The following is a 25715-nucleotide window of genomic DNA, read 5'->3' as shown; positions in this document are numbered from 1 at the left end:
TTTTAGGTGAACCCTGACAGTCTTGATGATCAAATATGTACAAAATACAATTCTTAAAAATATTTGCTGACCTTTAGTTATCATATGCCTCATTGGAACAAACTATCTAGCATTTGTTCAAGCCATTCTTGTAGAGTCCTGTAATAGATTAAGGGCCAGATTATTAAAACAGGGCAAATTAGCATGAGAGTGTAATTCCAAAAAAGCTTAGATAGGGTTGGAAAATTCTGCGCATGATCTACTGACATGCAAATTAAAAAAATCACAGACACAGCCTGATCTTTTCCATTATGACCAACGCAATCTACCAAGAGCAGTGCAATTCAGTGTCTGGTTTAAAGGGATAGTTCACCCAAAAATGGAAATTACCACATGATTTACTCACCCTCAAGTCATCCTAGGTGTATATGACATTCTAATTTCAGACGAATACAATCGGAGTTATATTAAAAAATGTCCTGTCTCTTCCAAGCTTTATAATGGCAGTGAATGGATGTATATTTTTTAAAGTCCATCAAAGTGCATCCATACATGATAAAAGTGCTCCACACAGCTCTGGCATGTTAATAAAGTCCTTCTGAAGCGAAGTGATGCGTTCGTGTAAAAACTTTATAGACTAAAATAACTAGCTTCTGGCAGACGGCCTACGCAGGTCGACTTACGGCAAAAGAGTAACACTTGACGATGTATGACGTAGGATGTAGAAGTAGCGTAAGCTTTGACACCTCTCGCGGTTCAAACAAACAGGGCTGGGCAACAAACTCAAGCTCCTCCGACATTTCTCTTTAAAAATTCTTGTTTTAAACTTCTAATTAGTGACTGGTATTTTGTTTTACTCTGTGCTTCCGTGTTCGTCATTATGTTGTGCATCAAGTTCAAGGGTTACTCTTTCGCCGTAAATCGATGCGTACAGCTGTCTGCCGGAAGCTAGTTATTTTAGTCGATAAAGTTTTAAATATGGATATTTTTCTAATACGAGCGCATCGGTTCACTTCAGAAGGCCTTTATTAACTCCCCAACAGCTGTGTGGAGCACTTTTATCATGGATGTATGCACTTTGATGGACCATTCACTGCCATTATAAAGCTTGGAAAAGCTATATTATACCAATAAATACCAGTAAATTGACTAGTGCAAACCTTAGTAAATCACCATTCATTTAAATACTCTCCCTCCATAAATTTTGCATCTGAAAGGGAAACTCCAACAAATGCATATGCAATAAAGTCAGCCGCAAAAATAACTATGATAATACCCTTTCAGCGCAATTTTTTTCATTGCGTGTCTTTAGTAGATCCTGACAGTAGTGTTTAATGCCAAAAGAGGCTTTGTGCTGGAGCAAGCTGTTAGTAAATCTGGCCCTTAGTGTAAAAGCAAATAAAACTTGTGAGAACATTTGTCGATTGTGAGATCAGCTCCTCAACCATGCCAATACTGCGGTTTGACTAAGTGGCTAAAATTATATCAGTGTTCTGAACTCTAACCTCAAGGCTTAACAGCTCATTTACGATTAAACTGTGTAAACTAGATGGACAACAGGCATATTATGAACCTGTTAGACCTACAGGACTTTTTTGGTCATCTAACTGTTTGGTACAGCTGGCATTGGAGCATGAAATCAACCTTGTAAGAGCTCCATTTTGCTGAATGATAAGACAAAGCTACATCCATGGAAGCACATAATCGGAATACAACGTCTTATCACTCAAAATGACTGCACAAACATTTATGTATACATTTAATGACACCAAATTTCATTGACAAGGGAGATGGATGTGTCTGTGACAAAAAGCAAACAAACGAGAACTGGATTGCCACAAACTCAGCTGATGGAAGAGATGATTGTGCTGAACTAGGGCCAACAAGCAGAGATTGGATCATGTAGTTTTTTTTTTTAGTTTTTTTTATAAAGGCCGTATCTGGATGGAATGCTCAACAAAAGTGTCAACCGGTCCTGTCATGACTTAGTTCCCAGTGTAGAAATCACTTCCTTGATATTTGCAGAAAGCCTTTTCCTCCGATACTGGACAATGTCACTCGTCAATGCTTGTCAGCAAAACTTAGACGTTTTTCTTATGAGAAACCAAAGGGTGAAAAAAATATAAAAATGGAGGCTATTGTTGCTTATACTTCTATGTAGCATCTATGAGAAGAATTCCATGTACTGTACATAAATGGCCTTCTGGACATCCAAAGTAAGATTTGATAAATGAGCTAAAGCTAAACAGGATACTGATATTCCACCCTCAGTACAAGCTAAACCTTTCTATTTAGCCTGATATAAATCATGCTTTCCACTCCTGGTCTACATTTTATTACAATGGCGACCTCATTTTCCCTCAGGCACTGTGTGTGACAGACATTTTGCTAAATAAATGACTTTGATTCATCTTAAATGGAAACACTATGCCCAGTGAGTGCAGTAAATCAAGGAGAAACTCAATGGAGAGTAAGATATGAGAGCGCATATGTGACTGCGTTATGCTTTATAAACTCTTATAGGTGTGGTCAGAGTTGCTATTTTTAGTATGTTTTCATTTTTAGAATGAACATAACAGCTAGAACTTTATGATTTTCATGTTAGCATGCTGGAGTTTATATTCAAGCATAACAAATACAAACAGTGCCTGCATATGTGGAAGGACAAGAAGAGTCTTGAGTTGGATGGGGAAAAATGACTCTTTCTTAATTTCAAATTGTGCCATAAAATTGTATGCTGAGATGCTGTATGAGGGACAGTGACTTGACAGAACGGTTCAATTAATTGACATTAGTTAATGCATTGAGTACCATGAACTAACAACAACAACCCCACACGTTGCACATGTGGTTTAGAAAATGCATGAATGAACGTAACCACAGTTGATAGCACTTTACAATTAGTACAAAACAAAATACTCAAGTTGTATCTATTAATATTGTTTAATGGACTTGAGGTAACATGAACTAACAATAAACCGTATTTTTATTAAGTAATGTTAACAAAGATGAATAAATAATGTAACAAATGTATAGCTCATTGTTAGTGTAACTCAATGCAGTAACTAATGGAGCCTTAGTGTAAACTTAGTGTTACCCACCTCAAAATATTTTCACTTTAAATGTAATATTAAAGGGTTAGTTCACCCAAAAATGAAAACTCCGTCATCATTTATTAAACCTTATGTTGTTGCAAACCTGTATGAGTTTCTTAATTGTTCTTAAAAGGACAGTTTGAAAAGTGGAAAAGTTGATGGCTGAAGACTCTGCGCTCTGCTTTTCATTGTCACATCACATAGATATGGATGACGGCAGACAAACAGATGCTGCACATTCTCTCAGTGCATCAAAAATACCCCTTGGTACTTTGATTCTTTATGAGGTAATCAGAAATGAATCCATGACAGAGTGACAAAGATTAATGAGATGAATGATTTGGGTGCCACCTTAAAACAATTCCGATAAGCAGACAAAGCCAACAGGATACTAATAATAATAGTGTGGATAATATGAATATTGAAATGCGCATGCATGTCATGAAATGCATTCGATGATTAATTTAAATAATTTCACAGGGAATAGTACACCCCCACTTTGAAATTATAACATAACAGACCCCTTTGACCCCTACAGTGTCAGGTAACTCCCAAACCTCTCCGTTTTAATGAATAGCTTTGTAAGAAAAACAGCAGTGGAAGCATGACAGGAGGGAACGGCTCAAGCTGAGTTAGCGAGATCACAAACGAAGAAATTCAAAACGTGTTCCAGGTGGCCTTTCTGGGCATGGCAGCAAGGAGAGACGTGATTCAAATATTTTCAGGTCATCAATCACTGAAGTTCACCGTGTTTTACATCTGACATTTCACTGGACCATTTTCCCAAATAAAGCAGTGTCCAATATAGCGCTAGAAATGGCCAACATAACCATCTAACTTTAATCAGAAAAATATATTTTAAACTAAATACACAGTTTTCAAAAAGTTGGGAAAATATCCCAGTGTTTCACACTTAACAGACTTTTGCAGACTAACCTGAATGCACTCGCCAAACTCGCAACAGAAGCGAGGCTGCACTGCCACTGACCTCGGCAGCTTGGGTGAAGTGGGCTTCCGGCTGATGAGGCTAACGTTGGCAAAGGACAAGGCTATGTATTGTTTAATATTTTTTCTCAAATGTATGGACAATGCACCATGGAGATTATTCCATTTTGGAGCTCACAGTGAAACATTAGCCTTGGCTGAGTGTCCATGAAATGCGTTATGAACATAAACAGCAATATCATGGATCATGTTATGATGTCAATCAAAGCAGATGGTGCATGTCGAGGTAACAAAACAAAAGTGCAAAGGTCAGATGGCCAAAGCACAATGAAAGTTTGTCCTGGGCCTGGGTGGTGGTTCACTATGGAGAAAATAAATGGGGGAAAAACTCACTGAAAAAGTGGACAGTCGCTGTTGCACTCTATAATATCTGGAAACATAACACCTCATGCATACATCTGTTTGTGTGACAGTAGCAGCAAAGAGATTAGCGTACTTACTCAACTTCACAAAGTAATCGAGACAATAACTAATCAATGAAACCTGGCTTAATTGACTGGAAACCAATGGGAAACCAGTATTCATGACTATACTGTATGCTCTGAAAAATTAACATATACTATAATGCAGATACTGCACCCTTTGATTATTAGAGACAACTGTCATTATTAGAGCCAAGTGTGAACACACCCCTAGTTACTACTATTAACTCACAAAAAACTTTGATTAACGAATGAGTAAGTAACAGTGCTCAGCTGAATGTGGTAGTTCACTATTAGCTTCTAGCTATAGCTACTATTACCAGTAATTAGTATTTTTGTCATACCTCTTGGAGGTATTAATGCGAGTAATGCATAATGCATGATTATTCTAGAGTGAAGATCATGGTAACCCACTAGTAATGATTCAAGTATTACCAAATCCTTCAGAAGGAATTACAAATTATTTGAAACAGTATTCTAAAGTAAACAGCATGATAACTACCTAATTATTACTGAAGTCATTGTAAGTTTTTTTGTAAGGAAATAGTAATGACTCAAGTGTTAGTACATCCTTCCCCTTACATCCTTAAAGCATTCAAGCACAAGAAGTCGCGAAAGAGAACTCAATTCGGAACACATACACTGTTTTGACAAAGATGAAAGAAGTTAAACTGGGCAACAGCATTAATTTGGTTATCCATTTTAATGTTGCTCTCAATTAGGATACCCAAGTTTGTTACGCAAAATCTCATATTTGGTTCAAATTTCTTAAGTTTAGTCTTTAGATTGCTGTAGCAGACGCAATCCAAATAGAATGATTTCCGTCTTGGATTCGTTAAGATGTAGAAAATTGTAAGATGTAAAAAGTATGTCAAATCTTAATAGGAGCCTATTAATGGATTAATTTAAATGTTATTACATAGTAATATAAAGTGGGACCAAAATGTCTTATTCCATTGTATGTTGACAATTAAACCGAGAACCTTTAACTGGGAAATGTATCTGGTCATCTTATTTTCCATCACGCTGGCCCCCCTGAGTATCGAGCGGTGGGCCGGGCACTCACAGAACATTTCTCATTTTGTTTTTTCCTCTTCCCTCAGATAGCACATAAACGCTTGGTATTGTTTATGTGTTCCTGTGGAGACTTGTACAGTAGCCGAGATAGGATCAGAATCTCAGGCATTTAAAGTGAAAGAAAATAGTGGAGAAGAAGAAGAGGTAGGGCTCACAGCAGTGTGACGAGGTTAACGAGAGGGTGCTATGCGATGAGGGATGCTTAACAGAGAATATCATTGGCAAAGGTATCACTTGGCAAGCCAGTCTTCATTAGAGGGAGCAGAGTAGATTAACAATGGAAAGGGATTGAGACTGGTCTAAAACCTGGTCTAGACTGGTCTAAAACCTGCATTAGCCATGTAATATGTGCACTATAACTGCCCACAGACCGTCAAGTCACTTCTAATTAACAGAATGTCTACCATCTACAACAGATTAACCACCAAACCGAAGCGTGATGCAAGCATTTTTATGAAGATGCATCAGTTTGCACTCCTTGCTCATTTCCTGACCTAGGCAAGATGAGACATGAAACCAAAACAAAAAAACTGAAAGGTGAAACAGGTTCCCTTTCAAGGGAACTCGCGTTGCGTTGATTGACGCTAAGGGAACGCTTTGCGTGTTGATGTATTGAAGCACATGTAAAATCAGTCCAATGGCGTGACGGGACGTCAGAAGCGGGTGATGCATGAATCAGGAAGTATATAAGCCGGTTCAAACCCAGCCGCGACAGCTTCTGTGTCGTCACAAGCGCTCTATGTGAAATTGTCCTTGTTATTTGGTGTTGTCTGTTATATATACATATATATACATATATATATATACATATATATATATATATATATATATATATATATATATATTTATAAGACTATGGCGAGCAAGCAGCAGTTTAGAATGTGTGTGAACCCCTGAATGTGTGTGCGCTGCCGTTTCTTCCACCCCGATACAGGCACGTTGTAACGAGAGCGGTCGAAAGATTACATATTGATTGGCCGGCAGATATGCAGGACGTTCGTTTAAAAAACAAACCAGACGAACGCTTCCTGTCCCCTCGTACACAATCTCAATGCCTGAGCCTTCCGTTTTTTCCCGATCTCCACACTGAGGTGTCGAGATTGCTGAAGAAACCTGTGTCATATAGAATGTACAGTGCACAATCATTACACTACTCTTCTATTTCACAATATAAAGAGCACGGATATGGGGAAATGCCGAAAGTGGAAGAGACGTTTGCGAGCTATCTCTACCCTGAATCTGCATCTTCCCTTAAAGCCACATTATTACTTATTCAGCGGCTGGTCAGGCTGCAGCAAGTCTTCACACAATGTCGCTGCTGCAGGCTTACCAGGCTGAAATGTTAGGAGACATTAATGAGGGCGGGGCTATTGGCCCGAACGCAGTTTGCGAACTGTGTCGAGCCACAGATTTGTCAAGGAGACGGTTATTTCTATCGGCCGGTCTATGGCAACACTGGTGGACATTTCTGGCTCAATTTGAGCAATATTAAAGAAAATGAGAAAATATGTTTTATGGATTTTCCTATCTCTTTGTCTGGCCTCTTCGGTGACGCAGTGAACACGGTCGTCGAGAGGGTTCAGGAGTCAGACATACAAGAAACAGCTACCTTCCAAAAACTTCTCCCTCGCCAGACTCATGTCTCTGGGTTTGCTGAGGGAGCTGGGGAGCAGCCCCAAACTTTTAAAAACCGTGCCACACAAAAACAGAGCATGGCTTCCCGTGTTCCCCTACAAAAAGACTAGGGACACGGAAAGCGCGCTCAACAGCAGCCTTCAAGGGATAAGACGGATCTAAGGACCGTCGTTATTTCCAAGAAAGCTGCAAAGAAAAGGCCTGACTCGAGGGCAGTTCCCCACCGAGGGAGAGCAGTTAACACCTCATTTTACGGTGCCCGTCTCCCTTCGGTGCCCTCGGGGGACCGTTATGCTAACCCTGCCACCTCGTGTGTTACAGGGTGCAGCAGTCTCCAGCGAGCACATATCTCAGGTGCCACCCGGAAACGTAGTGGCCCTGGGATGCCCGCCCCCTCCAAGGAGGGTCCTAGAGCAGTCAGTTCAGTTGTTCCCTGCCGGTTCGCCGTTACAGGGCGATGGGCTGATTGCTCAACAAAAACTGAATCCAGAAACCAGTCTCGAGAGGCTGGTACCTCTAGTAGAATTCTTGGCAGCGTGGAAGCTACTGCCAAATATGTCTCGTTAGGTTCTGCAGACCAAAAGGGGCTTTCATCTCACCGTGGTGAGCCCCGAGCAGGTTCTGGTTATGGAACAAGAAGTGAAAATCCTGTTGGACATAGGGGCCATAGAATATGTACCTCCCTCCAGCAGGGACACCGGGTTTTTCAGCCGGTATTTCATTGTTCCAGAGAAGGATGGGGGGTTGCGTCCCATTTTGATTTTAATAGTTCTGTACATTTCCGTCATGTAACTAAAGTTCAAAATGTTGAGACAAATCGTGCCACAAATCAGCTCTGAGGACTGGTCTGTCACAAAAGATCTCAAGGACGCATACTTCAACTTTTCCATCATTCCATATCACGGTAGGTTCCTGAGGTTTGCTTTGGGGGGCAAAGCATACCAATATCAAGTTATTCCGTTCGACCTAGCACTATCACCCCGCACTTTCACGAAATGCGTAGATGGAGCTCTGGCGCCACTGCGTCCTTAGGGTAATCACATAATTAACTACGTTGACGATTTGTCGATTCTAGCTCACCCACATGAACGATCTGGGGTTACGGCTAAATGCCGAGAAGAGTGTGCGTTCTCCATTACAGAGGACCACTTTTCTAAGGAGAGTGTGGAATTCAATGTTGATGAGGGCGTGCCTGTCTCCGGCACGTATAGAGTCCATCCTGTCAGCTGTGGAAAGAATAATGCTAGGCCAGTCACTCACTGTGAAACAGTTTCAGAGACTGTTGGGTTTGATGGCAGCAGTGTCCAGCGTGATACCGTTTGGCCTGCTGAACATGAGACCCTCGCAGTGGTGGCTCAGGACCAAAGGGTTTTCCCCAAGGGGCAACCCCTTTCGCATGATCAGGGTTACGCGGCGATGCCTACGTGCCCTGGTTATGTGGAAGAAACCTTGGTTCGTGTCCCAGGTCACTGTGTTAAGAGCTTCTTGTCATCCCAGGATGCTAACGACAGATGCTTCCCTCACGGGCTGGGTAGCGATACTGGAAGGACGCTCGACTTAGGGCCTACCAGACCTCAGGGGCCACCATGTGTGGGTCCACACAGACAGCACATCGGTGGTCACCTATATAAGTCATCTAGGAGCAGACATCCTGTCGAGACAGGGGTTGAGGCCCGGGGATTAGATGTTCCACCCCGAGGTGGTGGAACAGATATGGAGGGAGTTCGACCAGGCTCAAGTGGATCTGTTTGCGTCTCGAGAGATGTCTCACTCTCCACTCTGGTTCTCCCTCACGCATCCAGCTCCTCTCGGACTGGATGTGTTAGTACAGACGTAGCAGAGGCTACGTATGTATGCTTTTCCCCCGATCGCTTTGCTCCTGGGAGTTCTGGAGAGATTTCGCGGGGACCTGCGCCTACTTTTTTTAGCCCCGCGGTGGCCGGGCAGAGTACGGTTCCCAGATCTATTGTCTCTCCTCTACGGGCCTTCTATGGAGCTTCCCGTCAGGAGAGACTTTCTGTCCCAAGCAGAGGGCTCTATATTTCACCCTCGTCCAGAACTGTGGAACCTGTGGACTTGGCCTCTGAGGGGGCCCAGCTCATAGGGTAAGGTCTCTCAACTGAGGTTGTGGAGACCATTCTACAATCCAGAGCTCCCTCCACGAGGAAACTTTATGCCCTGAAGTGGAAGGTTTTCACTTCATGGTGTAGTGACCATCAGCTGGACCCAGTTAACTGCCCGGTTGGTACAGTGCTGGAGTTCCTGCAGGAGCGGTTCACTGCAGGTCTATCCCCGTCCACTTTAAATGTTTATGTGGCGGCCTTAGGTGCTTACCACACTCCTTTGGGTGGAATGTCTGTGGCTAAAGACCCTTTGGTATCTCGTTTCCTACGTGGCACGTTGAGGCTGAGGCCTGCTGTGCGCACGAGGGTTCCAACCTTCGGACCTGGCGATTGTCCTCCAAGGGCTTTCCCAGGCTCCCTTTGAGCCCCTGGAGGAGGTCCACAGAGCTGCCATGTGGCGTAAATCCGAACAGTTGTTTGTCTGTTTCGGGCCCCCTAACAAGGGTTCCCCTGCATCTAAGCAAAGGATGAGCAAGTGAGTGGTTGAGGCTATTTCACTTTCTTATGAGTCGACCAGGCAGCCTCCCCCATGGCTGTTCGGTCCCACTCAATTAGGAGTATGGCGGCCTCTAAGGCCTTATTGTCAAGAGTTCCTCTTCAAGACGTTTGTGATGCGGCGGGCTGTTCCTCACCTCACAAATTCGTTAGGTTCTATTCTCTGGAGCTGGACTCTACATCAGGGTCCCGAGTGCTCTCGTCCTAGTGCGGCTCGCCCTATTTCACACTGGACAGGCACTTCTCATTATGGTGGCGTTGGTATAGATGTTCCCTTAGCGTCAATCGACGCAACGCGAGTTCCCTTGAAAGGGAACGCCTCGGTTACGACTGTAACCTCGGTTCCTTGAAGAGGGAACGAGACGTTGCGTCACCTGCCATATCTCCTACGTGCCTGTAAGCGACTTGTTCAGACCCTACAAAGCTGTCGTGGCTGGGTTTGAAACGGCTTATATACTTCCTGGATCATGACGTCACCCGCTTTTGACGTCCCGTCACGCCATTGGACTGATTTTACATGTGCTTCAATACATCAACACAAAAAGCGTTCCCTTAGCGTCAATCGACGCAACGTCTCGGTCCCTCTTCAGGGAACCAAGGTTACAGTCGTAACTGAGGCGTTCAAATTTCTTACACTAACATTCAAAAGTTTGGATAGGATGATATTTTTTTATGTTTTTGAAAGCAGTCTCTTATGCTCACCAAGGCTGCATTTACAAGATCAAATCTACAGTGAAATATTATTACAATTTGAAATGACTGTTTTCTATTTTCTTATAAAGTCCCCCATTAAAATGAAAGTCCCCTCATTAAAAACATTAAAATCAAGCTTTTAATGTTGTTTATATGTCTATGTGGTGTTTTTAATATGCTTTAACCCTCTGGGGGTTAAACGCGCCGGCGCGTTTTGCTGGATTTTCTTCACATAGTAGCACAATAGACTGAAATTACTCCGTCATTTAATAACATACAGAAAAAAGAAATATGAAAAAATTATCTGTGATATGTCTACTTTTGTATATGTCCACTTTCAATCAAAACACAACATGGTTATAAACATTTTACAACAACTTTTGTTAAATAAAGAAAATAAACAGGGTGTGCTTTCTGCCTCTCCGTCTCAGTGAACTTTTTTTTCTTGAGCACGTCTATAAACTGAAACAAAACTCAGCGAATACTATTCACCCAGGCATGAGCTATACATCTTTATAATCGTTTAAGTGTGTACTTGTAAATTATCTGATTCAAAACGAAAACAAATTTTCTCTGTTTAAGTCATTTGTATAAAACCAACAAGATGTCCAGTTTCTCAAACGCTTGCTCATTAGTTTTAATTTGACCACACCCACAAGCGCAAAAGAGACTGATTGCAAATCTCTATGTGAAGGAATGCGAACACGCTCATTACCTCAACAACCAAGCACCAAACTTCATCAGTCCTCTGCTTTTCATCGAATTTGGAAGACACGCTGTGAGCTTACATTGGATTTACCTCAGAAGAAGAAGAACGCGAGAAGACAAGAAAGATTTAAGGTAAGAAATGTATTATGAATTATATTAGTTAGTGTTATTGTTGCATAAACTTAACATTGCAGTTGAACTGTTGCTAGACTAAAATTTATGAAATCGACGGAAAAATGTTGAAATATGAACTATAGACAGGCAGGCTTTCAATGCGAAATGTATATGGAGGTGTTCTGACATGCTCTGACATTTGTGCTTATTTCTGTTACTTGTGACATTTTCATGGCTAAACTCTGATTACACTGTATTCAGCACAAACTCTGCTACAATAATATGTCAGTAGCATGTAAAAGTTTATAGTTTTGAGATAATGACGTTTATGAGTGGTTTGTGAAAAAACGAAAAAGAATTGTCACTGAAATAAGGTCATGAAACACATATTGATTATTTCTTCACAAGACTTTTGAAAATTGCATCACATAGCCTAGAATATTTGCTCCAAAACTATGTGAAAATCATCCTGACTACTCATTCAGATAAAAAAATAAACTGATTTAAAATTTGCAAGACATGTTTTGTGTGAGAAAGCTGTATGCAAAGGGGCGTGATCTCTCATTAATATGAATGCATTTTACACCAGAGAGAGACAAAGACCCTCCCCTAATGGCCCTATTAGGTGCTATCAGGCCCTATCAGTATGAGGAGCCTTGCACAAAGAATGAGGAGATTTAAAAAATAATGGCTTTTAGATTGTTTGGATTTATTTACAACAAAACATAATCCAAAGATACACAACAAAGGACAAAAAAAACACAATAGTAAACACACTGATCTAAAGACAGAGGCTTGAACAGTCACACACCTTTGTGTCATTCCTGAAACATAGTACATACATGTCATTTCCAAGGTGTTTGATTTTTCATTTTACCATGTTCATGTACAGAGTCTCCTGTGAATGCTGAAGTCAGCAGGACTCATCAGGGGAATCAGGTCCCTGTAAAAAAAAAAAAAAAAAAAAAACCTACACACACACACACACACACACACACACACACACACACACACACACACACACACACACACACACACACACACACACACACACACACACACACACACAGACACACAGACACACACACACACACACACACATAGTGTTTAGAATAAGTGAACACACCCATGCTAAAGTTGACTAAAAAGAGAAATAGAAAAAATCATCTTAATACCTTAAATCAAAAAATGAGGAAAACTCCAAACTTTAAGGACACCAATGTTCTTTGTGAATGAATAATGTATCGCAAATAATTAAAAATGTTCTTCCTTAAAATACAAGGTGCATAAATCAGGACACCCCTATGTTAAATTCCCATAGAGGAAGGAATTTTTTTTATTTTTAAAGGCCAGTTATTTCATGGATGCGGGATACTAAGCATCCTGATAAAGTTCCCTTAGAATTAAAATAGCCCCACAATCATCACACACTCTTCACCATATAGACATGGTTTTATTTCAGTTAGCCTCATAGCTGGTTTGATTTGCATTGAGAGATGATCTTATGGGAAGTACCCCGTGCTAATCTCTAGGTATGGTGAAGGGTATGTGATGATGTGGGGCGATTTTAATTCCAAATAATAATAACAATAGCCTATAGCATGCGGCCTATAAATCGTTAAAAATGAACACTTGAGTACACTAGAGAAAAATATATGGATATGTTACTTTAAATGTTTCCATTATAATATTCAACATATTAGAGTAAACACTGATACTAGCCTAACATCATGCTGTGTTTTATTATCAAACATAAAAACACCATCGTGTCGTATGACATGTATATACTGTACATTTCCTGCCCGTCTAGGCTATAGTTCATATTTCAACATGTTTCTGTCGATTTCATAAATTTTAGTCTAGCAACAGTTCAACTGGAATGCTAAGTTTATGCAACAATAACACTAACTAATATAATTCATAATACATTTCTTACCTTACATCTTTCTTGTCTTCAATTCGCTTTCTTCTACTTCTGATGTAAATCCAATGTAAGCTCACAGCGTGTCTTCCAAACTCGACGAAAAGCAGAGGACTGATGAAGTTTGGTGCTTTGTTGTTGAGGTAATGAGAGTGTTCGCGTGGAGATTTGCAAATCAATCTCTTTTGCGCGTGTACGCGTGGTCAAATTAAAATAATGACCAAGCGTTTGAGAAACTGGACATCTTGTTGGTTTTATACAAACTACTTAAACAGAGAAAAATTGTTTTCGTTTTGAATCAGATCATTTAAAAGTACACACTTAAATGATTATAAAGATATACATCACATGCATGGGTGAATAGTATTCGCTGAGTTTTGTTTCAGTTTAGAGACGTGCACAAAAAAAAGTTTAACGAGACGGAGAGGCAGAAAGCACACCCTGTTTATTTTCTTTATTTTACAAAAGCACAATATTTCGTTTTGTGGACACATAAAAAATAGACATTTAACAGTTCATTTTTTCATATTTCTTAAGTCTGTATGACCAGAAATGATCGAGTATTTTAAGTCTATTTTTCTGATATGTGAAAAAAATCGACCTCGTCGTGTCCGCGCGACGGCCGACCCCAGAGAGTTAAAATCGCTTGTGTTTTTCTAAAGTCACAAACTGCCTTGTAACCAATCACGTCAAAGTGTGATCATCAATGGGTGGATCTCTGAGTTGGTATGAGTGAGTGGAGGCGGGGCTAATTTGCATATTCATCGAACCGCATCTACTAAATTAGGCAAGGGTGTAGGGGTGTAACAATATATAGTGTCAGAAAAAATTCAGGTTTTCAGAGTTTTAGTGTCAGTACAACAGTAAACTACTATATATAATGGTGAATATAATGTATAATAATGCATTGGGGGAATATTTGTGGGTCCTGATAATGCCAAATGTCTTATGTTACCAGTAAAAAGTGACCTACATTATTTTAAATATATCTAGTTAGTGACAAGAGTTCAAGCCTATTCATTTACACCCACATTTTAACACCAAATTTAGCATTTTAATCAACAGAACATTTTTTGTTAACCTTTTACCATATGTCTTGGAGTATCGCAATAAAATTTTATCGTGAGTTCAGTATCGTGACATTAGGGAAGGACAGTTGTGCTGCTTAATATTTTTATGGGAACCATGTTAAATTTTTTTCATGATTATTTTATGAATAGTCACTTTTGAGCAATTTAAAGCATTCTTACTGCATAAAAGTATTTTCTTTCCAAAAAATTATAAAATCTTTCTAACCCTTAACATCTTAATGGTCATTTTGGGACTGAATTTAATCAGTGACTGATCAGCATGCATTAGGGTGCCAACACGTTTTACATTTATTATCAAAAGCAAATATCTGTGTCCCATCAGTTTGGGTTGAAGGAATATGCCATATCCAACAGATTTTAAAGCTAAGAAACCCTGAATTTGGGAACTGGCATGGAACAGGGAAAGGGGGTACTAGTCCATCCAAATAGTATTTGACAAGTTAATGCCTTTTACAAGCCAGTGAGTGTCAGAATAAGATTTGCATTTAGACATGCAGCCAGTGTCTTTGGCAATGTTGCCGTTCATACTGACTTTAACAGTGTGGACAGCTTTGACCACTTAAATCAATGTAATATCAGACTGCTTCTTTTGAATTTCCAAACATGTTGTTTTGTACAATTTTTATTACCCTTAGAGATGACGTAGTACGGTGTACATTTTAGGACATCCTCAGACATCAGACATATGAAGGCAAGGCATCATGCCTCAGACTAAAAGGCTTCAGTCATTGGATAAAACGGCAGACTGAAAAGCTTCAGGTCTCAGAAAAAACAATGTCAGTTGTCAGGTCTTGTTCAATTAGGCATCAGACGAAACAGCCTCAGACAAAAAGGCATCAGACATAAAGTCATCGGACAAAAACAGCTTCAGAAAAAAAGGCATCAGACTAAAAGGCATCAGCTATAAGGGATCGAGTGAAATGAACTCAGTTGGAGTTTAGAGGTTCACATTGCCCCACCCCATGTGACGTCACATGTTAGGGCTGCATGGGCGATATGGCCAAAAAATCATATCTCGGTATTTTTTGGTTAAATGGCGATATACGATATATATCTCGGTACTTTCTATATTTTTGTATTTGGATAAAGAAAATGTATTTATTAAAAAAAAAAAAATTCACATCCTGCTCAATGATATCCAAACAATGTTGATATTGAAGGATATGGAAACAAATATAGGGAATGTAATGTAGGCTATGCAATATATTATGTGCAAAAAGGTGGTTAAAATCACATTACATTCTAACATTCTAACTTTACAAACTAAAAACAAAAATAATGCTTTTGTTATTAAAAATGAATAAAGGCTAAACTAAAAATGAAAATAAAAACAAAAGCACAAACTATTTATATTAGCCTGCATTTGATTACCCCATTATAATGGTCACTTTCATAAAAATATACTTGTAGGTTTAAAATTCGACATATGGCACATTTATTATCTCCAACAAGAAATATTTTAGTAATATGTATTTTAGTCAGAATTATTGCGCTACTGTTATATTGTGCTCGTCTGTTTGGCGCGCATGCGCACGGCGGCGCTCATTAACGGAAGCTTGAATTTTAGCGGAGATTCATTTGCAGAAGCTCGTCCTCTCCTGACAGTGAAATGGACATATTTGTTTGATTTGTTTGAACATTTACAGACGGAGAATATACCCGTGAAATGTAAGTTAAGCACTGAAAAAAGCACCACGTCTCAAACGCATTAAACAGTGCCAGTATTTATCTTTCAGTCACTAACAGTAGGCTATCTGTCCGAGCATCTAACAGGGCAAGCTGCTTTAAACTTTTTAACTATCTTACCTGTTATTTTGAAGCGCTTAATAAGCTTGTGTCATGTTTAGGACAAATTGTACTGTTCTTTCACTGCAGGAGCTCACACTGCGTACTCCGCTATTTTTCAGATGTGCTCGTATCAAACTAACGTTACTGTATCGATATAAACGCCACGGTATTGCCTCATTCCATATCGTGGGGAAAAAAATATCGATATATTGTACAAACTCGATATACCGCCCAGCCCTATCACATGTACGTGGTTCAGATCAGATACAACAACATCTGATGGAGGCAGTAACCCGTCATGATATATTTAGGTGTTCAAGCACAAAGTGCTGAAAACCTATTGTAATTGGTATTTGAAAAAAATTTAAATTGAAAAAAAAACGCCTCGTGCAGCCCAAACCGTAAGGCCTAGAGACTTGAAACTCGGCCAGATGGTAGGCCACACTTTTGGGGAGAACCTATCAGAGTATGACCCCGATTGGCCCATAGGCGGCGCTACAGCAACCAAAAGTACTAAATTGCTCATAACTCTTAGACCCTTTAAGCAAAAAAAAAAAAAAAAAGTTATGTCGGATTTTGTCCAAACCCTACTTTTGCGAACTAGTCCCTGGTTTTTCGCCCGATCGGAACCAAACCAGTCTAGGCCTATTCTCTGGACTCTCTAGATCAATAATTATCGAAATGCCATCTATTCTACATTATTCTACACAGTGAAAATCAAACATGTATGTGCAGAGTTGGAGACATAAAATGCTATTTTCACACATCAGCTGAAAGTGGGAATTTTCACCGAACTTAGTGAAATTCCAGTTTTAACGGGAAGGCCTACTGGCATGACTTGTGATATCACAACTAATTTGGAATTCAAGTCTGATCCAATATTAAATTTATATTAATATGATGTAGAAACTTGAAGCTGTAAAGTGCACAACACTGAACATGGGTGTGCAGTAGGATACATCTTGTGTGCAGCAGGAAACTTTAGAAGTGTTCATATTCATAAATTCTGGAAATTCTAATGAGGTAGGAATAAATTCCCCTTTTAAGGATTTACATGTGAAAAGCATACTTTTTCTGTGTATTTTTATTTATTTATTTTTATTCATAAGTGAGAAAATATTGTTCCAAGCAGATTTGTAAGCATCCTAATACATGTCTGGAGAGCATATTTCAATAAAAATATCAAGACATTAACTTTTTTACTAGATAAAACACAAGTATACTTGTAAACAATGAATGCGCAGCTATCCCAAACATAAACAATAAAGACACTATAGCTGGATAGAATGAACTGCAAAAACTCTGTATATGTAGTTTCTTGCCTTGAACTATCATTTACACAAAGGGAAAGAAAAAAACAATAGGCTATGTAAGCTGTTGTAATTTGGCCACTAACAATCAAAGAAAAATACAGCGCGTTGAGCTGTTTTTAGCTCAATTTAATCCCTCTCGAGTCATGAAGTCAAATAAGTAGAGAGGAATGGTACGGAGGAGGTAGAGTCAAGAAATCATGATGGAGAGGTGAAATGGGCAATTTTTCTGGGTGTAAACACTTGTCCAAGACCAAGTAATCTCAGTCTTAAAACCCTCCATCAAGGGAGATCGTCACATGGTTTTGTCCTCTTATGCAAACAGCTTGATTCTAACTGTTGTATCTTTGCATTCAGCTTGTGCCCATCCAAATTCATTATGATCTTCTGGAAAAACTCGAAGGTGTATTTGAGGTTGTCTGAAAAACTCAGATCAAGGGCATAAATGAGTCCAAAAAGCATTACGAAGCCCATGATGACACTGCCCAAGTTGCTCAGGACTTTGATGCCTTTAATCACAACTCCAACGTCCTCAGGCTCCTGATCCCTATCACTTCGGATCACGTAAATCCCCATGACTGTGGTTGCTAGGTCCCTTTCTGCATCCTCGGTCGCCTGAACAACACAAACACAGAAAACACAGCAAGTGTTTAATAAAGATGGACAGAGAAATAAGGGGACATAAAGTGATGCAGGGCTCCACAGGTGATGGCGACAGACACAAAAATAAATCTAGAAAAGCAATTGTCCATTATCAACAGCACAACTTCATCCCCCAGGCCAACAGAACTCTAAACAACCTCCCCACTCCAAGCGCACACACTCACACTCCCCCCTAAACTCAGAAACATGTACGATCTCTAGTCTAGACCAGTACATAAGAACACCTGGGCTCTGTCAATGTAAATAGTGTGTCATGGGAGAAGTGAGAGGGAGTAACAGTTCAACAATATATGACAAACATACTGTGATGAATTTACCAGATATTCTTTGAAGAAGGTTTCTGGATCTTCATTGAGGTAGATGACGAGGCATCTCAGGATACACTCCCTCCTGGTGTTGATGTTGTCATGCTGAAGCAGGGGTGAAAAATGAGACACAATTTAGCCAAATGTGGTTGTTATGGTGTCACAGGGAAGGAGCAGGTTGTCTAATTTTGTATTAGCTGTAAATGGTCTTTTCCATCCACGATCATATAATGTTCATACCATAATGTACAAAACCATCATAAATCATTCTAGAATGTGGTATATCATGGTAAAACATCCTATAACATGGTAAATCATGCTAGAATCATATTAAATCATACTAGAATGTGTTAAATTGTGGTAAACCATGCTAAAGCAGGGTAAATCATGGTGAATCATAATAGAACTTGGTATACCATGGTAAACTATGGTAAATCATGCTAGATTCATGGTAAATCATACTGGAACATGGTAAATCATGAAAAATCACACTAAAATGTGGTATATCATGGTAAATTATGCTAAAACATGGTCTATTACATCTATGATGTCAGTGGTTAAATACTTGCTACATAAAACTTGATATCTTTTGATGCTTGTGTGGTTAAAAATCTTAACTGCCTTAACACCGATAAATGCTGCTTGCAGCTTTAATTATATAATTGCTTTCATCAAATGTTACACTAATTACGTTCTATACAGAAGAGAACATGCATTTCGCGAGTTTCATTTGCACGTTTCATTTGCACTAGCTATAGCTTGTATGTTGGCAAACTATCGGTAGTTTGTCATGATTGTGAAGTTAAAGCGTTCTTTCGAGCTATTAGACTGCTTGATTAAAACTGCTTGATTTAACATTGCTATAAACATTTTTCATTTGTATTGGGATATATTCATGGGTGGCGCTTGGGAGGGGCTAGCAGGTGCTTCAGCACCCCCAAGAAAGACCAAAGCACCCCGATAGCAATACCCAAAAAATAATTTCTGGAATTATATTCAGGCTGTGAAGAAACAAAAAGAAAACTTATCTTGTTTTTTTCCAGATATTAAGTCGTTATTTCAACACATCTCGTTATTTCGACATTATAAGTCGTTATTTCGACATAATCTTGTTATTTCGACAAAATAACTTGCTATTTCAACATAATAAGGGGACATTCTAATCTGCATTAAGCCATATTATGCGTTTTATAATGGTTTTCTATGGGAGGAAAATGCTAAACGTTTAATTAAACGCGTTGGGTTCATATTCTGGGCTCATCTGATTTTTGTATTTGACATTTTTGTATTATAGCCTAGTTTATTATGATTTTAGCATCAAAATGATTAATACATGCACGCATAATTATCTGTGAACTTGATAAATGTTGCAGATATGTTTTACTATGCACAAACAAATGCCTTTAAACTTAAAAATCATAATTAAATGAATGTGCAACAATAGAGAGTCTGTAGGTCTACTATAGCCATTAAATAAGCGCATTTAGTTTCATATTTGTTAAAATATTATAATGTTATTTTTTTTCAATGTTGATTATGAAAAGTGATAGGATGCGCAATAAATGGGTCAGACATGATTTTGACCAATTCATTAAGTTTTGTTTTGTAGAAAGCCTTTCTTTAAAGTGAATTTCGTTTTATATAAATTGTATCTTAATTTTAATAAATTTTTCATCAACCAATTGCCTGGATTTAATAAATAAGAAGCAAATATAGCAGACAATATAATCATTACATGGAGGCGCAGGCGCGGTCACTTGCATTGCACGTGAACTGGAGCGCATCTCATCATAAACTAGAATGTACATTTCCTGAAGAAAATGTGAAGAGGTGCTTGCAGTGGCAAAACTCGTCACTCGGTTGCTAGGGTGTCATACATGATTGCATACGAGCCAACAAACATGTCTGTATGATGTTCTGGTGCTGAGATATGTCTTAAGAACGCTTTAACTTCACAATCGTGAAAACTATCAATAGTTTGCCAACATACAAGCTATAGCTAGTTGAAATATGTCATCTAACTTTTTAAACGTGCAAATAAAACTCGCCAAACCTCTAAACTCCACCTGAGTCCGTTTCACCCGATGCCTTATAGCTGATGCCTTTATGTCTGATGCCTTTTTGTCTGAGGCTGTTTCGTCACCTGACATTGTTTTTCCTGAGGCCTGAAGCTTTTCAGTCTGCCGTTTTGTCCAATGACTGAAGCCTTTTAGTCTGAGGCATGATGCCTTGTCTTCATATGTCTGAGGTCTGAGAATGTCCTAAAATGTACACCATACTTGTGTCATTTCTGTATCACCAAAAAATGACTTTTCCCTCAGACAGAACACTTCCCTGTCTGTGGTCAGAAACAAATAATACCGCTAACACCCCAATCTTGGTTAATCTAATATTGCTGTATCAGACAATGGGCCCTATCATACACTAGTTGCAATGTGGCGCCAGGCACAAATGTTTTTTGCTAGTTTCAGTTTTTCGCAGTTATCTTTTTCACGTCCTGGGCCACGTTGTTTAAATAGCAAATGCATATGCGCATTTGTGCTCCCATGGGCGTGCTGGTCTGAAAACGAGGTGTGTTCAGGCGCATTGATGGCACATTGATATTTTGAGGCAACTGAAATAGACTGTGCCATTATTTGTAGTATTTTTTAATTTTTTTATTTAAAGGGTGCCTATAGGCGGGCACGTACACTCTAAAAATAAAAGGATTACAATATAAAAGATTATTATTTTGTCCATAAAGATATGGTGGAATCCAGCTTGTCCCGTAGATGGTCTGCTTGCACTTTAACCTTGCGCATGAGCAGATACGTTTTCTCACTGGAGACGCGTTCGGTTTTTCCACTTGCAAATTCTGCCATGTAAAGAGCAAATCAGCCATGGCACGAGCGTAACTGCCTTTTAAAGGGAATGGGAAAGGACACTCTGGTTTACTGCACTTTATGCCCAAAACACACCCATTATTTATTAAGAGAATAGGGACAACCCTTTTAAGACCATGTGCCGGATGTGCCGACCATTTTCCCCGTCGTTATACTAGCAAAAGAGGATTCGGACATGCCCTAAGTGTACTTGCACCGTGCGCTTTAGACCATGCGCTTAGATCGTTAAAATAGGACCCAATGTTTGATTATAGCACCTACAAATGGTTCTTATACTTGTTTCTACATATTCAGTTGGAGTAAGAAAAGTATTTAAAAAGTTACAAAATATATTGAAAAACATTACGAGCTTCAGCTTTAACACGTATTATTTATTTCCTCCAGCTGTAACCAAGAGGAGCAGGATGGCTGAGAGTCTCTAGCATGGCTGTAATGAAAGGACGCTGAGGAAGAAGAAACAGGGAAAAGGATTGACTTACATCACAGTTGGCGGGACTTCCCCAGCAGAGACCACAAGGGCCCAGCAAAAACAACCATGATAGCCATCAGGGGAGCCTGCTCCAAAACTGAAAGACAGAAGAGTGCAAAGATATAACCATACAGAGGCAAGCGCTACGAGAACTTTCTCACAAGCAGCCCGTCTATGGAGAGAACGACTGAACTGGTACTGCTCATGAAGGAGTGTAATATGGAAAAAAAATTAATCAGACCAGTAGGTCCTCCAACATGTTTTTCAGAGCTATGTTCTGAGTATGGACTTCTTCAAATACATGGGACACAAGAACTCTAGATGTTAGACTTTTCCAAGCACAGTGTGTTTTTTTAAATATAAAAAGTTTCCATTTTGTACAATATCTATACTAAATTATCATTATTTATTTTAACCCCCACATTTTAGCTGTGAATGTGTAAAATACCTGCCACGTTAATATTTCTTTGTTGTACAGGTTCAGTAGTCATTGATTTTTCCCAGTCCAGCAACCTCAATATAAGCTACAAGATTTCCCACTCTAACGTTGCAAGCAAACCTGAACTCTCCCGAGAACAGAGAGCGTGTAGACAGCTCAGAATTTGCATGGGATTTTTCAAATATGGTTGCTTTGTAAAAAAAAAAAAGTAGAGAAAGGACAATTCTTCACTAACTCAAAACAGGAATGCGCTGATATTAACATTCTGGTTGATACTGCTAAACCAGATAAATAGCCAATGTTAAAATTCTACACTATTTAAATAAATCGATAAAAACTAAAATCAATAATGAATTTGTAATATATAATATGAAAAATCTATATTTTGAGATTCTCTAAAGATTAAATTGTGGTGTTGACAAATTCTTACTGTATTTAAAGATTAACTTTAAGTGAGTGTTAGATGACGACAAAGTTAATCAAGTATACACAATTATATATAATATTGAGGGATAAAATAATATATACATCCAATATCATCCAATAATCAATATACCATGCATCCCTGCTAAAAAAAAATAAAAATACTTTGGCACTCATCAGATTTATCTGTTTTGCTGACTAATGTTCAATTCTGCTTTTTTTTTGTTTATTTCAAAAATTCAGAAAAAAGAGGACAAAAAAGCTTTACACTCCTCCAACCATTACAATATTCTGGACTCTACTCACATTTTTTTTAATTATAGGCCTACAACATAAGCAAGCACCTGAACCTCGTATTCTAGAATGTATTTTTGACATAGTGTGCCGAGAGGGAACACAATCACCTATTTGTATAATATAACTTTTAATGCTTAATGTGTTAAAAACACATTTTATGCCAATGTCAAAAATCTTATTTTTTATTTTTTCCTGTTTTTACTGATCACAATGCCATCTCATACCAAGTCGATACAGACAACTTCTTCTTTCACTGATTTCCTCAAAAAGCCTTTGTAGCAAGTATTGGACAGTTGTGGCAACTTTAGCACTATAATATCAAATGATGGAGTTTTGATGTTGTGTTAACAGGACAAATATGAGAACAGGATTTTAGGTACATGTGTTTTTGTTCAGGTTTTTGATCAGGTACATTGGTAGAGATAGATGTACTATTTAAGTGAGATTACAAAGGGAAACCAAAAATAAAAAAAATATCAGATGAATACTTATTGATATTAAATACATTTTAAGCAAGCACATCAGTCTACTTTTCAAACTCTGTATATACAATTGTGTGTAATTGTATGTATGTGGGGCAAAAGAATGTTTGAGCTGACAGAAATGCTCAAAATTATGAAATTAAAAAAGTATATTAAAGATATTATATTCGTTATGTGGGCTCAGAATGAGTGTGAGAATACATCCTACATTTATGATGGTTCAAGCTTACATCCATTGCATAAATGACAAGACAATGTGGTAATCACTAATTTAGAATTTAAATGTGTACTTGGTAGCGTTTTCCTCTTTAAAAAGTTTTACACAAAAAAGAATAACACTTTTTAAATCAGTTTAAAGACATGTACACTTCATGAAGACTCCAATCATCCGTAGTGAGAAAATAAGTTCATTTAATTGTATTGACTGTGCATATGTGTACTTCAAATATTAAACTTACTGTATATGTGGTAACACTTTTTTTGGATTGTCCATTTTACTAACTTTGCAAATACATGTCAACTTATTCTACTATTCCAAACCCTAAAACCTAACAGTATACTAACAGTGTAGTAAGTTGACATGTTGAAAAGTCACAAATAGTTAATAGAAAGTCAGTAAAGTGGATAATCAAAATAAAGTGTAGCATAATATATTTTTTAAAAACCGTACTTGCAGACATTACTGTATATTAAAGAAATAAAAGGCCATTTAAGTTTACTTAAAGAGAGTACACTTTCAAGATGTATTTTTTTTTAAAAAGTGAACTTTGTAATAATGCCAAATGTTTTACTTTAAAGTGATGTATTTTTTAATAATATTCTTTTAGCAACTTTTTGACATGCTTTAGAAAAGTAATTTTAAAGGTGTGGTAAAACACGATTTCCCTTTTCTAACTTTAGCTAGTGTGTAATGTTGCTGTTTTTTGCATAAACAACATCTGCAAAGTTACAGCGCTCAAAGTTCAAAGCAAAGGGAGATATTTGCTTTAAAAAAATTCAATTTCTAAGGACTACAGCAAACGGCCGGTTTTGGACTACACGACATTCCTCCGGAGTTGCTGACGTCAGCATATCCCATTATTTACATAAACCCCTCCTCCGAGAATACTTAATAAGCGGGGCGAGGCCATTTTATATTACTGTTTTGGAGATGAGTTGTCGCAATGCCGTCGAAGCACTGCTGTTATTTTCATCCGGATTGCAGGTCCACTTTGTTCAGCCTTCCTAGGGACAAGGGAGTTAGGGATAAATGGTTAAAATTTATTTTTAACAGGGTCCCTCATAATTATGACCCAAATATTGCTCTCTGAGCTGCACATGTTACGGAGGAAAGCTTTCACAATCTTCGCGAGCTCAATGCAAGATTCGCACATCGGCTTGTTCTGAAAGATGGAGCAGTTCCAACTTTAAAATCAGAAGCTTTTGTTTACGGGCCAAAACCTGTAAGTATTATTTATTTTTCGTCGATGTGTTTTCCTGTAATAGTTTGTATTGTTAATTGTGCATTGTAGCAAGGATATAAACAAATGAAAACGCTGTTTGGCTCTGCTAGTTTGTTAAATGCTCATTCATACTTAACTTATCCGACAAACACCTAAGGTTACAAACTTTTTTTAACCTCAACAGCGAACTTAGAATTAGTGTAAATTATTCTTTGATTAGAGCTTTTATGTTTATCTACATGCTTGTTTATCTACAGGCATGCTAAACATGGTTCTGTGTTTGATTTGGCAGCCGATGTTTAGTGTTCATTTTGGATTAATAGTTCTGTCGACAGATATTTCTACAATCGTTCTAAAAATACAAAAGTAACGGTGGCATACAGTCAGAAACAATCACTATAGATCCGCAGTCTTTACTCAAAAAAATCCCTTTGAGGACTGTAGAATAATTTGTTAGAACGAATATATGAAATTCTTGTTTATGAAGCTTATTTTTTTGTAATTCTATAATAATTAGTACAATTAAATAACAGCGTATCTAAAAAGTAATGAGAGAACAACAAAAAATAAACCATTCTGAAACGTTGTTTAACAGCCGTTCTCGAACAGGTTCTGCTCGATCATCTTCACAAACGTTTCATAGTTTTATAAGGCCGGTGACACACTGGCTCAGCTGCGTGGCGTGTCCGTTTTTATTTCGGCTTCCATGTTAACAGGTTAGAGCTTGCAATGCAGACTGCCTGTGTGACACACGCGTCTCAGGCACGGCTTGAGCCATGTGGAAAACGTGCGCATGCTAGAAATAGAACCGACACCTATTTTTCACGCGACACGCAAGCGTGTTGGAAGCGTTTCCA

General features: G+C 38.5%; 1 protein-coding gene and 1 long non-coding RNA gene across 2 annotated transcripts in view; one reads left to right on the top strand and one right to left on the bottom strand.

Annotated features, from left to right (window-relative positions):
• The window catches only part of adrb3a (adrenoceptor beta 3a), a 45452-nt gene extending 21863 nt beyond the window's left edge, over positions 1-23589 (top strand). The window contains exon 2 of the mRNA XM_077223147.1: positions 21691-23589. Within this exon, the coding sequence (XP_077079262.1) occupies positions 21691-21718 (28 nt within the window). The 3' untranslated portion in view covers positions 21719-23589. The remainder of the gene's footprint in view (positions 1-21690) is intronic.
• The window catches only part of LOC143732276 (uncharacterized), a 93253-nt gene that overhangs the window by 37797 nt on the left and 29741 nt on the right, over positions 1-25715 (bottom strand). The window contains exon 3 of the long non-coding RNA XR_013201085.1: positions 21786-21872. This is a non-coding gene — a long non-coding RNA (uncharacterized LOC143732276). The remainder of the gene's footprint in view (positions 1-21785; positions 21873-25715) is intronic.

Source organism: Siphateles boraxobius, unplaced genomic scaffold, assembly GCF_051911475.1.
Source record: "Siphateles boraxobius isolate OS27281-9 unplaced genomic scaffold, OSU_SipBor_1 9, whole genome shotgun sequence".
NCBI lineage: Eukaryota > Metazoa > Chordata > Actinopteri > Cypriniformes > Leuciscidae > Siphateles > Siphateles boraxobius.
The sequence above is the reverse complement of the archived record's forward strand: the minus strand, read 5'-3'. Positions and strand labels throughout refer to the sequence as shown.